At 39.0% G+C, this 12,448-nt stretch overlaps 1 protein-coding gene across 1 annotated transcript in view; it reads right to left on the bottom strand.

Moving 5' to 3' along the window:
* Positions 1 to 12,448, bottom strand: part of LOC122986650 (SH3 and multiple ankyrin repeat domains protein 2-like) — a 254,098-nt gene that overhangs the window by 174,407 nt on the left and 67,243 nt on the right. The window contains exon 3 of the mRNA XM_044357941.1: positions 2,272 to 2,499. Within this exon, the coding sequence (XP_044213876.1) occupies positions 2,272 to 2,499 (228 nt within the window). The remainder of the gene's footprint in view (positions 1 to 2,271; positions 2,500 to 12,448) is intronic.

Raw genomic sequence — 12,448 nt, 5'->3', positions numbered from 1 at the left:
TATGTTCACCAGCTAACTGTGTCTGTTTGCCATTTGGTGCTGAGCAGGTAGTGTACAGCGGCTTTTTACAGCTTTTTCTCTGAAAACAGCTGCCTGCTGCGACCCAAAACGACACCATGAGAACGCTGAGAGTGAACCAGAAGAGTAAAGTTGCAGCCAGACAGATAAACAACGAGCTGAAACTCACTATAAAGCTCTGTAAAGCCGAGAGGAGCTGCAGAGTCACTGATAATTCTCTGTAGGTTCATCACTACGAGACACAACCAACACATTACACACTGACATTTGATACGTTGTTATTATAAAAGTGTCCATTACAGGCACTTTAATCAAATGTAACACAGTGACAAAGAGAATTACTAGCTGACTTGCAGCTCTACAGAGCTTTTTGGCTTCTTTTAGCTCACAGTTCTGGCTCTGCGGTACATTTACTGTTTGATTCAGTCTCATCATTCTTGTTTCCAGCAACAGACACCAGCCTGTTTTTCAAAAAGAAGCTTTGATAAACTCATTGTATGCCACCTGCCTACCACTAAATGGCAAAGTTAGCAAAGTTAGCTAGCTAGATGCTGCTAAATCCTACACACTGGTCCTTTAAAAATTAACATTTTTTTCATTCACACACTATGTTTCATAATCTCTGGGCAAACAAAATAGAAATCATGGTGAAGCTGAAGTTTTTCTAATAATAATATTCATTATGCATCACTTACTTTCTGCTATTCATCTACCTGCCCTTCATTTACATATGAATTGAAAATGGGAGGACAATTAAAACACATTTCATGAGTCATTTGCTTTTTCCTCTGGGCTTCCACGTGTTTATTATCCTATCTGTCATAAAATGATATTACAGTACACAGCCAGCTTTAATGTTATGAAGGGTAGTGCTTAGTTGTAATATACCTGACTGATCAATAGAGTGGGGCCCATCTCATATTGCTCATGTGTCCTTGTCCTCATTAATTAGCAAAATCTGAAAAACATTTTGTAAACTCCACATTTATTTATAGTCAGACTTTTTTCCAGGAGAAGTCACTCCTCCATTCCACACACCACTCCTACGCCACGTCTATATATCAACCCCTACATGTCGCCCACTCAACATTCACACACCGCTGCATGTTATCAGAAGAAGAGACGCTGTGTGAATCCTGTTGGTCAGAGCCCGTTTAAGTCTGAGGCTTTACGTCAAAACAGAACTGAGCGAGTGATTACTGTAAGAAGCCTGTTTAAAAATCCACAGGCAACCTCTCACAGGTTTAAAAGGCAGATAATTAAAATCCACGCTTCCCCTGAAAGCATTCATTTACTTCAAAAGTAAATCTTGCCACATTATTTATACATGAATGGAAGCGATAAGGATTTGCTGCAACTTAAAAGGAAGGTTATCGTAATACCAGGCAAAACCTTCCAGATTAGAGCTGCAATGATTAGTCAATTAAGTCATTAGTCAATTGACAGAAAATGGCAAATATTTTGACAATTGAATAATTGTTTTAGTAAATGACTAAAACAATTATTCAATCATCAAAATATAGTCATTTATTAAGCAAAAATGTTAAATATTTGCTGGTTGCAGCTTCTCAAATGTTAGAATTTAAAGGTTTTCTGTTTATACATGATAGAAAAACTGTTTTTTTTACTGTTGATCAGACAAAACAACACATTTGAGGTTCTCACAATGAGCTCTAAGAAATTATGAATTATTTCACAGAAAATCCAGACAATAATCGTTAGTTGCAGCCCTATTTAAGATTTAATTGAAATAGAACTGAAATCGAAATCATCATCTTTCCTGCACGCAAATGTGTTATGACCTCAGTGATCTGTGAGTTTCAACAATAAATAAATTGTAATAATCTGTCAGACAGACCTTTAGTGTCTGGGAATACATTTGTTTTTTTTCCTCTCACTTTCCACTTTATGGTCATTTTTTAAAAAATATACCTGTTAGTTTAATGGATGCTGACACCCAGAGCTGAAATGCCACAGAGGACCCTGCAGCATGAGAGCTTTTCCTGCAGCTTCTATTAAACAACAATACTGTGTTGTACTTGTGTTTCCTGTGTATCTGCTTCCAAAAAAAAGACTGTAAAATAACAGGCTGTGTCAAACACAACATCATTAATTCCTGTTGATCTCAACAAGAAGGTCAGATAATCAATATTCAGATATTAATACTGAAAAACAAATCTGGTTCATATTTCATACTGACTCCCACACAGTGAAGCACATGTTAGATCACCGCCATCCTTCACAGATGCTCACCGTCTGCTGCAGGTCGGGGATGACGACACGGACGACCAGCGAGTTGGTCTGAATGTCGTCCATGCGGTTCTGCGATGGCTCGGCGGTAGCCCTTATGGTCTCGTAGATGGTTTCTTCTCGGGAGCTGTCGGAGGTGCAGTCGTCGGAGTAGTCAGAAAAGCTCTGGGCCATCTCATCCTCGCTGGAGGTGGGGCTCCGGGGCATACTCAGCAGGCCCGGCGGATTCAGCTGTGACACACGAGGAGGGAGAAAGGGTCAGACTCTCACAAACTCAAACGTTTCATTACAGAAAGTTGTTATTAAAAGAACTGAGAATCCCCAAAGCTCCTATTAGACACCTTTTTGTCCCTTTTGAGAGCCTCAACAGGCGGTGCTTGTTAGTTTGTTAGTTTATCCTCATCCATTCTGTGCTTGCAGCCTGCACTGACTGCACAGGCAGCAGCAGTGAACTCCCAGAGGAGTTAATGCGACTGCACGTCTTCACGAAAGGGTTTTGCCTCATTAAGATTATACTGTATGTGAGTAAAAGGGTGAAAACTGTACCTGCGAGATACTGTATCACATGACCGAAGCTAAAAATGTAGCAGAATTAGTGACTGTACTCTATTAAAGTGAGGCGTCAACATGATTTATGGATCAGAAAATGAAACCCGTAACATCTCATCAGTCACTGCTTGCAGCCTTGTTCTCATGAGTGACCTGGATAGAATTAAGACATAAAAACTCCATCAGCTCCCACATAAAACAATTTTTTTCACCTACGTAATATTGTAAAAATCAGGAACATCCTGTCTCAAAAGGATGCAGAAAAACTAGTCCACACATTTGTTACTTCTAGACTGGATTTTTGCAACTCATTATTATCAGGCTGCTCTAACAAGTCTCTAAAGACTCTCCAGCTGGTCCAGCTGGTCCTGAATGCAGCTGCACGTGTACTGACAACAACTAGGAAAAGAGATCATATTTCTCCCATTTTAGTAAAATCCAGAATAGAATTTAAAATCCTTCTCCTAACTTACAAAGCCCTTAATGGTCAGGCACCATCATATCTTAAAGAGCTCATAGTACCGTATTATCCCACTAGAACACTGCGCTCCCAGAATGCAGGCTTACTGGTGGTTCCTACAGTCTTTAAAAGTAGAATGGGAGGCAGAGCCTTCAGCTATCAGGCTCCTCTCCTGGGGAACCATCTTCCAGATTCAATCCGGGGGGCAGACACCCTCTCTACGTTTAAGATTAGGCTTAAAACTTTCCTTTTTGATAAAGCATATATTTAGGGCTAGCCTCTAGTTATGCTGCTATAGGCCGACACTTCCCATGATGCACTGAGCTCCTCTTTCCTCCTCCTCCTCTCCATCTGTATGCATTCATGTACCATTAATGCATGTTACTAACTTGTGCTTTCTCGTCTGACAGGTTTCTATGGATCATGGTCGTGGACCACCTGTTAATGGATCACAAGCTTCCGTGGATTGTGGTTGCAAACCCCGTGCTGCCATGGTCCTGCCTGACGCCCCTGCCTGCTATTATTATTATTAGTCATATTTCTATTATTGTTGTTATTGTTGTTGCTGTGCCTCTCTGTGTCTCCTCTCCCTCCTTCGTTCTCTCTCAACTCAACCTGTCAAAGCGGATGATCACCCACCTAAAGCAGGGTTTTGCTTGAGGTTTCTTCCCGTTAAAGGGGAGTTTTTCCTTGCCACTGTTACCAACTGCTTGTCTAGATCTGCTTTATGCGAAAAGTGCCCTGAGATAACTTCTATTGTGATTTGGTGCTATATAAATACAACTGAACTGAATTGAATTGAAAAAAAAAACCCTGAATATATAATCATTTTTACCTTAAAATTCAAATGCTGTGAATATCATCCATTAATCCAACAGCAACATCACTATATGTGCTGCAGATGTTAGACTTTAATGAAGTGACAGTGAAATGCCAGTTTGAGCTTCTGCAACGTGACACATTTCCAAAGAAAACGGAGTAAAATGCAATGTGAGGCGTTATTTTAGGTGAAATAAAAAGTTTGACAGCTTAAGTACTTAAGTACTTACTAATTTTAGATGGATGTGAAACTGTCCTGGTTGAATCATCAGTTCAAAAGATGAACAATAGTTTCTTTGATAAAAATTCAAAGCCTGTAGATAATAAAAACCAAAGGAGAGAAATCAACCACGACTCCCGAGAAGCATTGTGGTGAGAAACCTGCAATCACAGAGCTTTAAATTCTACTACGTGTGCCACTATGAGAGAGCTGTCGCTAAAAAGTAAATAGAAACCAGATAAAAACATTGAGCTATAACTGAAACATTTGATTGATTAGTCGTTTGTTAGATATCAGCAACTATTTCAATAATCGGATATTTGTTTCAGCCATTTTTTTACAGCAAAAATGCTCACATTTCACTGTTGCTTTGTTTGTCATATATATGAAAATAAACTGAATATTGTTGGATTTTGGTCAAATAAAACAAAAACTTGGTTTTGGGAAATTGTGATGGCGTTTTTCACTTTTTTCTGACATTAGACTGACGAAACGATTAATGAAAACCCCTACATTGAACATTTCACTGTCAGTATTGTCAGTTTTGGTTGAGTTTTAGCAGCATTTGTTACCAATTGCAGCGACAAATTGTTCTGAATGAGGCGATTGTGATATTTATTTGGAACAATTTTGATGATAAACTAAATCTTTTTTCAGGCAGAAATACCAAACATTCCTTGTCCCATGTTTTGGATTTTCTCTATTTTATATCATTGTTGCACATTTCATAGAACAAACAGCGAATCAATTAAATAAAGAAAATGATGATTAATTTACGGTGAACATAATTGTTAGTTGCAACTCTTTACAAGTTAAGAACTTGGAAAAGGTATTTTCTATTTCACTGTGGCTTTAACTTAAAAAGGATTCAAACGTAAAATCTGGTTCATGAGCTTCTCCGTGCAACGCAAACTGGAAGCAGCCAATGTATAGAAGGTTAATAAATGTCATCATTTGATCGTTTCTCTTCATATCAGAGGCCTGGTTTGACATTTGGCCACTCTGGTTCTGATATATTTGGATTTCTGACAGAACTGCTGCAACAACATCAATGTGATAGTTTCTTTTCATCAACACTGCACAAGAAGAGCCTCTACATTCCTCAATTTTCAGCAAGATAATACTGAAGTGTTTAGTTTGAAATAGGAGAACAGATGAGGGCCATTTGAAAAGGTCCAAACTGGATTATTTGTGTCACCCCAGCAGCATCTGTGACACTCATCCCAGTGTATATACGTCCATTAGCTGAGATACTTGTCATTGTGTCAGGGCATCGTTCCAGATACCTGGACGCCGCTGATGAAAATGTTTTCTGAGGTCATCAGCTTTCAGTGGGATGTGTGATGGAAAACATTTCTTTCCACAGATTACTTTCAGCTCTACAGATTTACTGTCCTGTTTTCACTGTTTCCCCTAAAAATGTATCCAAAAAGGATAAAATAGAATAAGTGAGAAAAGATGGAAACTGAACAGGTGACTTGTTATCATAAAGTATTTAGAAAATTGTCAGTTTTCACAGTGATTTTAAAGCTATTTCTGGTTTATTGGAGCTTTTTACACATTTCATTTTGGCTTCCTGCTGAGGCTTTCATACTGGAATATGTACAATTTTCTCCCGTGCTTTTCCAATCAGCATGTGGCCAGTTATAAACGCACTCTAGGAACTACATAGTGTAACGTGGAGCGTATTTATGAGAGTGTGTAAGCTCTAAAAATACAAATTTACTGAAATAAAATACATATAAATATAGAAATGAACAAGTCATTCACTGGCAAGATTGTTGCTTAGATGAATTCGATTAGCGAGGATGAAAACACCAGAATGTGATGTGACTTTATCCAAAACTAACAGCTACTGAACCTGCTGGTGACAGTTTGGGTGTGAAGTTAGGATGAAGAGGAGATGCCACTTATTTCAAAATCCTTTTTTTTTTTTTGTCTCCTCAACTTTTACAGTTTCAGTTTGATTTTCTCCCTAAAATCTCTCTGAACTGTGTCGTCTCCTTCTCCAGGCGAGAGTGAGTTGATAACAATGCTGACTTTAACTGGTGTCACACTTAAAGACCAGTTGAAACCTACAAAGACAGGACCAATCACACATAAAGATTGTTTCTACCAAATGGCACCAATTTTTTTAGTCTTTGACAGTCAGGAAGGAGCACAAACCTCGAAAATCCTGCACAAACAACACCAGATATCGAGTGTTTTTATACCAGAACAAACTTGAGAGCAACCAGATGCTTGTACTACTCCATTCATGGGTAATATACAGTGCAGTTTGGACTGAAAAGGGTAATAAAGAAGAAAAAAGAAGTGCAGAGTTTGTGTGAGAGCCTGGATGGAGAGGTGTGGGTATTAACCTCAGGTTCTGGTTGGCTTTGTAGAGACATTTATTCTCTTTACAGCTCAATCAACTTTTCCTCCATTTGTTCACTTGTCCAGTTCTCTCTCAGAGCTTTTAGCTCGCCATTTTCCTCCCTCTTTATCTATTTATCGGTACGTCTCTCAAGCGCTGACACACTGTTGATGTCATTGGTCGCAGATGTCAGTCGTAAAACATCAAACGTGTTTATAATAATCTTTAGGAGAACAACTGGCAGCGACTGGATCTTCAGATTAGAATCTTTACATATCACACACTGTATGATTTTATCTGTCGACTGTCAACGCCGACTGACTCAGACTGGAACAGACCCTGAATCAGATTCAGAAAGAGCTCAACAGTTGTCATGTGTGTCCCCATATTTATGTGGCCAATAATTACTATTGTACGTGATGGGAAATGAGAAACAAACAGTGATCTGTCGTGTTAGAATCCAGTCTGTCGCTGACCCGTCCATCATCCATCCATACTAACTTCCTCCCCTTTGTCGCGTGCTGTCACTTGAATGTATGTCATTTTGGGGCTATTATGACTATTATGACTGTCATTTTTCCTGGGAAGACAGTCACTTTATGTAAACCAAACACTTCTAACTGCTTCTGTAGAAGCGAAAATATGATGAGCGTGTGGAATAGTAATACACAAAACACTAAGGGTTGCACAACACCAATGGATAGGCGAAAACAATCTCCTTTAACTGAAAGTTCTGGTTACAATCTCTGGGAAACGAAACTTTTACCAGATTGGCTTGACCTACGCCGGTCATTGACCCATCCAAAAAGCATTGGGCCACCAGATAAACAGGAGACACCTGGAAATATTAGGAAAGGGGGGAGCAAAGTACACCACACACACAGCAGAAATTAAGAAATGACCAAATGATGCAGAGACATCTACTCCCATTGGTCAAAGTCCAAGTGATCATTTTTCTTACGAAAGTGCCAAAACACAGGCAGGAAGTCACATTCACTTTTGGTATAAATAGGTGTGAAGTTGAATCAGAGCTGCATTGATGATGTTCTGAGTTCTGTATGTTCGTGTGTGATGAAATAAACCCCCGTTGGTCGTCTGCTCATCTCTCTGGTCTCAGTGTTTGATGTGAACATCTTTAATATAGCCTGATTTGAAACCCCAATATTCACATTATGTATTTGCATGCTGAATAATGGGGTTGCATCTATTATGAAGCAGCCACAGATAATACAGCATATTTGTAGGGGAAAAAAAACATCTACAAAACAGGACAACAGTCATTTTTGGCAATTTTTGTGAGTGGATCTGTTTTAAATATTGAAAAGAAGGTAATGAGTCCCAATCAGAATCAGCTTTATTTGTCAAGTACCTGTATTCATACTGTTATTGCACTTGCACCTGGACAGCTACTTGAGAATTTGTACCACGGCTCTTTTGAATCACTGTCCTCTAACACTTGATTTTCTCACCTCATTTGTAAGTTGTTTTAGATAAAAGCGTCTGCCAAACGATGAGATATAAAATGTAAGAAATTTGACTCTGGTTTCCGTTTGCTCTCAATGTGCTTACTAGGAGTGTGCCCGAATACAAATACATTATTCTGCAGTGGGTTTTATACAAATATTTTTTTCATACAAATATTTTAAAAATTATTTGTTGGGGGTGTTCCCCAGAGATAAAGCTGAGCTGCTGACACAAGCGAAGTGTTCTTAAAGACTCTCCATAACCTGTTGTTCCCCTTCTCCTTTCACAAAGTTAGGTTGTAAAAAAATAGGCAATAAATGAAAAGTGAAAAGCAATAATCGCCTTTGAAGTTCCTCCCTACACGTTACATTGTGTTATGGGTGTATAAATAGGTAGAGGTCTGTCTGCAATGAGTTGATGAGTAAAGTTTTAGCTCAGTAGTCGTACTACTCAGTAGTAGTAGAGAAGAGCAGTCGTCTATGATCTGGGAGACTCCAGTTCAAGACCCGATGTGGGGACCTCCTTCATAAGGTAGTTTATTCATGAACACTTATTCTAACACTTTTTCTAAAAACAAAAACTGGATTTTTAAGTCTCTGTTCACTTTTATTTGAATACAAATACAGATACAAATAATTTTGCTGCCTCAACAAATATATACAAATACAAATACCGGGATCTCTGCACATCCCTAGTGCTTACACACAGATCCAAAAACAAAGTCCAGGAAGATAAACACAGACATACAGCTAAAACAAGGACAGCAAAGCTTAACAGCAGTAAGCAAACAAATGTATAATAAAGGAACAAGAAGAAGCAGTCACAGTGAGCTGCAGGCGACAAACTGCACATCAACACATCAACACATCAAGGTAACTCCTCTTCGCTGCCTGCTGTCATGTGGAAAACTGCTCGTGACTTCCCTGCAGATCAGATGTGCTGATAGGATTATGATGGAAATTATTGACTTTCTAATTAAAAGATTGCTTCAGCACATAGTTTGTTTGGCTGTACAGTAAATAAATACAACAGTTGCAGACAGAGAAGCTGCTACAGGCACTATGCTGCCATTATTGGTCGACAGGTGTGATTTCAAATTAAACTCTGGGATCTGTGGTCATCAAAACGCACTAGCTCATTTTAATAATCACAAGTTTTTACGATCACAGACTGGTTACGGCAGAAATGTTCACCAAACTACTTTCAATGTACAACACAATCATTACATGTCAATAACACAAACACACACACATAAGCGCACTGATTCACAAGTAATATATCAAACACGGTGTCGTTATCGAGGGAAACACATTAAAGAGTCACTCACACACATGGTTTAACCGCTACTGCTCCATCTACATCATGAATCCTAATGTTGCGTTTCACCAGCGGGCGAAAAAAAGCCAATTAAAGACGCAAATCATTCTTCCTTGTCACACAAAGTGATAATTATCAGCTGATTAGCATGCTAATTCATTCGCAGCCAATTCATTTTCGACGGCAACACTAAACAGATACGCCTGAAGGCATATTATTAGGTATGAAAAACCTTAAACTGTGACCATTTGTGTCACGTTCACAACTTATTTCTATTTGAACTAAGAATTAAAAACATTTAGGCACGCCTGTTACATCTAATAACTGGAGACATGAGTTATATTTACAGCATGAGCTTGTTTTATTTTTCTGTCACACTGAGGTATTTTATTGATTTAATTATCCTCAAATTAATGAAAAGGATTTCTTGACAACTACATGAGGCTGTTAGTGGCTCAGAGAGAAGATTTTTGAGCAATGACCAGATTTTAGCTTTTTGTACAAGATTTTCAGGCAAAAGCTGCCCATGCACCGACAGATCTGACGCAATCTCTCAGCTCGGGTTGATCCGCGGTCTGATGACATTCAGATTGCTGACTGACTGACAGTTTTCACCAGATTGCACCATTCCAGAAACTTCTACAGATCATCCTCATTAACCTGATTCTGCAGCAGCATGCTGTGACATCTATCAGGGTTGTAATGTGCAGCACCATCGAATCAAGGGAACTTTCTCTGTGGCTGAAATGCACTCACTGGCTTTAAGTACCTTCACTTTCTCTAGAAGTGAATGTGTGAACGTGTGAGAGAGAGACAAAGAGAGAGAGAGAGAGAGAGAGTGGCTGGTTCTTTTGTTTTGTTTTACCACCTCTATTTTAACACACACACACACACACACACACACACACACACACACACACAGAGCTGTCCATTGTAATCAGACCATTTTTTTTGTCATCCCTTGATTCATTTTTCTCCCACATTAGTCCTTCACTTCATTCAGCGGTGTAATTGAAAAGATGAAAAGACTTTCTTGGAGAGTTTCTAAGTCTTTAGGTACCAAAGAGAGTTTGCAGAGTTCAGTAATGAACACAGTAATTTACTTTGATTTGCATAAGTGTGCATGTGAGAGACTGAGAGAGAGAGAGAGAGAGAGAGAGAGAGAGAGAGAGAGAAAAAGGTAGAAAAATAGCAATGTTCTCTGCTCTGTAAATGTCTGTGACAGATATAGGTTAGAGAGGTATGTTGAGCACCTGTAAGGTTAACATACTGAATTGGTGCTGCAGCCATTAGTGCAGAGTAAATACACTCGATATGTTGCTGGAAGTTACACTAAAGCTGCAATTAGTTATGTTTTACCGGCTGTTTGAACAAAATCAAGCAGGAATCCGCATGTGTTTCCATTCAAAGTCAGTCACTCCTCTGCTGGGTCAGCGGCTGACATCAGTGCAGCGTTTAAAGGGTGGAGGAAGCTTTAGAAACCCATGACGTCAGAGCTGCAACAATTAGTCGATTAATCAATTAAAAGAAAATTAATTGGCAACTGTTTCAAGCAAAAAGGCCAAATATTCAGTTTCAGCTTCTCTAATGTGACGACTTCCTGCTTTTCTTTTCCAAATGTGACAGTAAATTAAAAGTCTTTAAGTTTTCGATTGTTTTTTTCACATTTTATACACTAAAATCTAATAAAAATAAACAAAGACAATTATTTTTATCTATTATTAGTAGTAGTAGTTTTTTTTAACCCTGCTTTTCTTCCTGATTATAATACATTATATAAACATTATTTAATCTGACATCATGTTCTTTTTAGCTGTATAAATGGATCCCATGTGTTGCTTGTGACATACAGCCCTGAATGCTTAAAAAAAAAAAAAAAAAAAATCAAAGATTTGGCAACGATTCAGAAGTCTGGAACCAGGCTGCCTCCAAATCGGATTACTTAAATGCCCGTGCACTGAAGGCTTTGTCACCGCTCGCTCTGCTGTTGACCTGTAGATGGATGCAGACAAACAGTACGTCCAGTTTCCATAATACTTCACCGGTCCTGTTCTCTGTTCTGACTCCCTGACCGACCGTGATCCCTCACCGGCTTCCCACCTGCAAGCGCAACCCGATTGTGTTTTCTAGGGAGACACAAACAAACTGAAGTGCCTGGAGTTTGATTTCAGTTTGCGCAACATAAGGGAAGAAAACACTTCAGCTTAAATTATAGCCACTAACAATTTGAAGAAACTGTATTTTTCTGGTTTCTTAGAAGGGTTGAGTCGTGGGAGTTGGAGGTTCAGACGTGGTTTTGTTAAAGAAGAATAAAAAAGAACAGCTCATTCAAATAAGACATTTAGGAAACGTCAATTACCACTCTGTGAATAGGGAAAGCATCGGCACAAAAGATTTGTATGTGTGTATATGTGTGAGTGCATGTGTTGCTTTTTTCTATCACAGCTTATTGATTCAGTGATGCTTTCAAAGTCTTTTCGCCTCCAAACAAACTCTACTTCACACAGAGACAAGACAGGCGGCCTTCCATCACAGGAGAATATTAAACAGACTCATTCAAATTCAACTGCACTTCCTTGTAATGATAAATTCCTCTAATGTGAATGACTCACCGAGGTGAAATAAATTACTGTAACTAGACTAACGACGACCGCTCTCACGTTAGCGACGGCGGCATAATACCTGTGATCCCTGTGTTATTCAAACCAAACACACTATGTAAATGAGCCTGTAGGAAAAGGTTACGTGTGACACCGATACAGTAAAAAAAAAACATGAACAGAGAGTGTCGTTGTTTCTTCAGATGACTGGGAACACAGTCTGACAGACTGAGCATTTGTAAAACCATTACTGTCTGTGTAGAATCACTCTGTGACTCGGTCAGGTCCTTCACCAATCTCTTCACACGTCTACTAAACTCTTGACATTTTAATAGCCTGAAGACATCTGCTCGAGTGCCGAGCTACACTTACGGCTGGTTGAGCTACTGAAAGTG

This window comes from Thunnus albacares, chromosome 1 (genome assembly GCF_914725855.1).
Source record: "Thunnus albacares chromosome 1, fThuAlb1.1, whole genome shotgun sequence".
Taxonomy (NCBI): Eukaryota; Metazoa; Chordata; class Actinopteri; order Scombriformes; family Scombridae; genus Thunnus; species Thunnus albacares.
The sequence above is the reverse complement of the archived record's forward strand: the minus strand, read 5'-3'. Positions and strand labels throughout refer to the sequence as shown.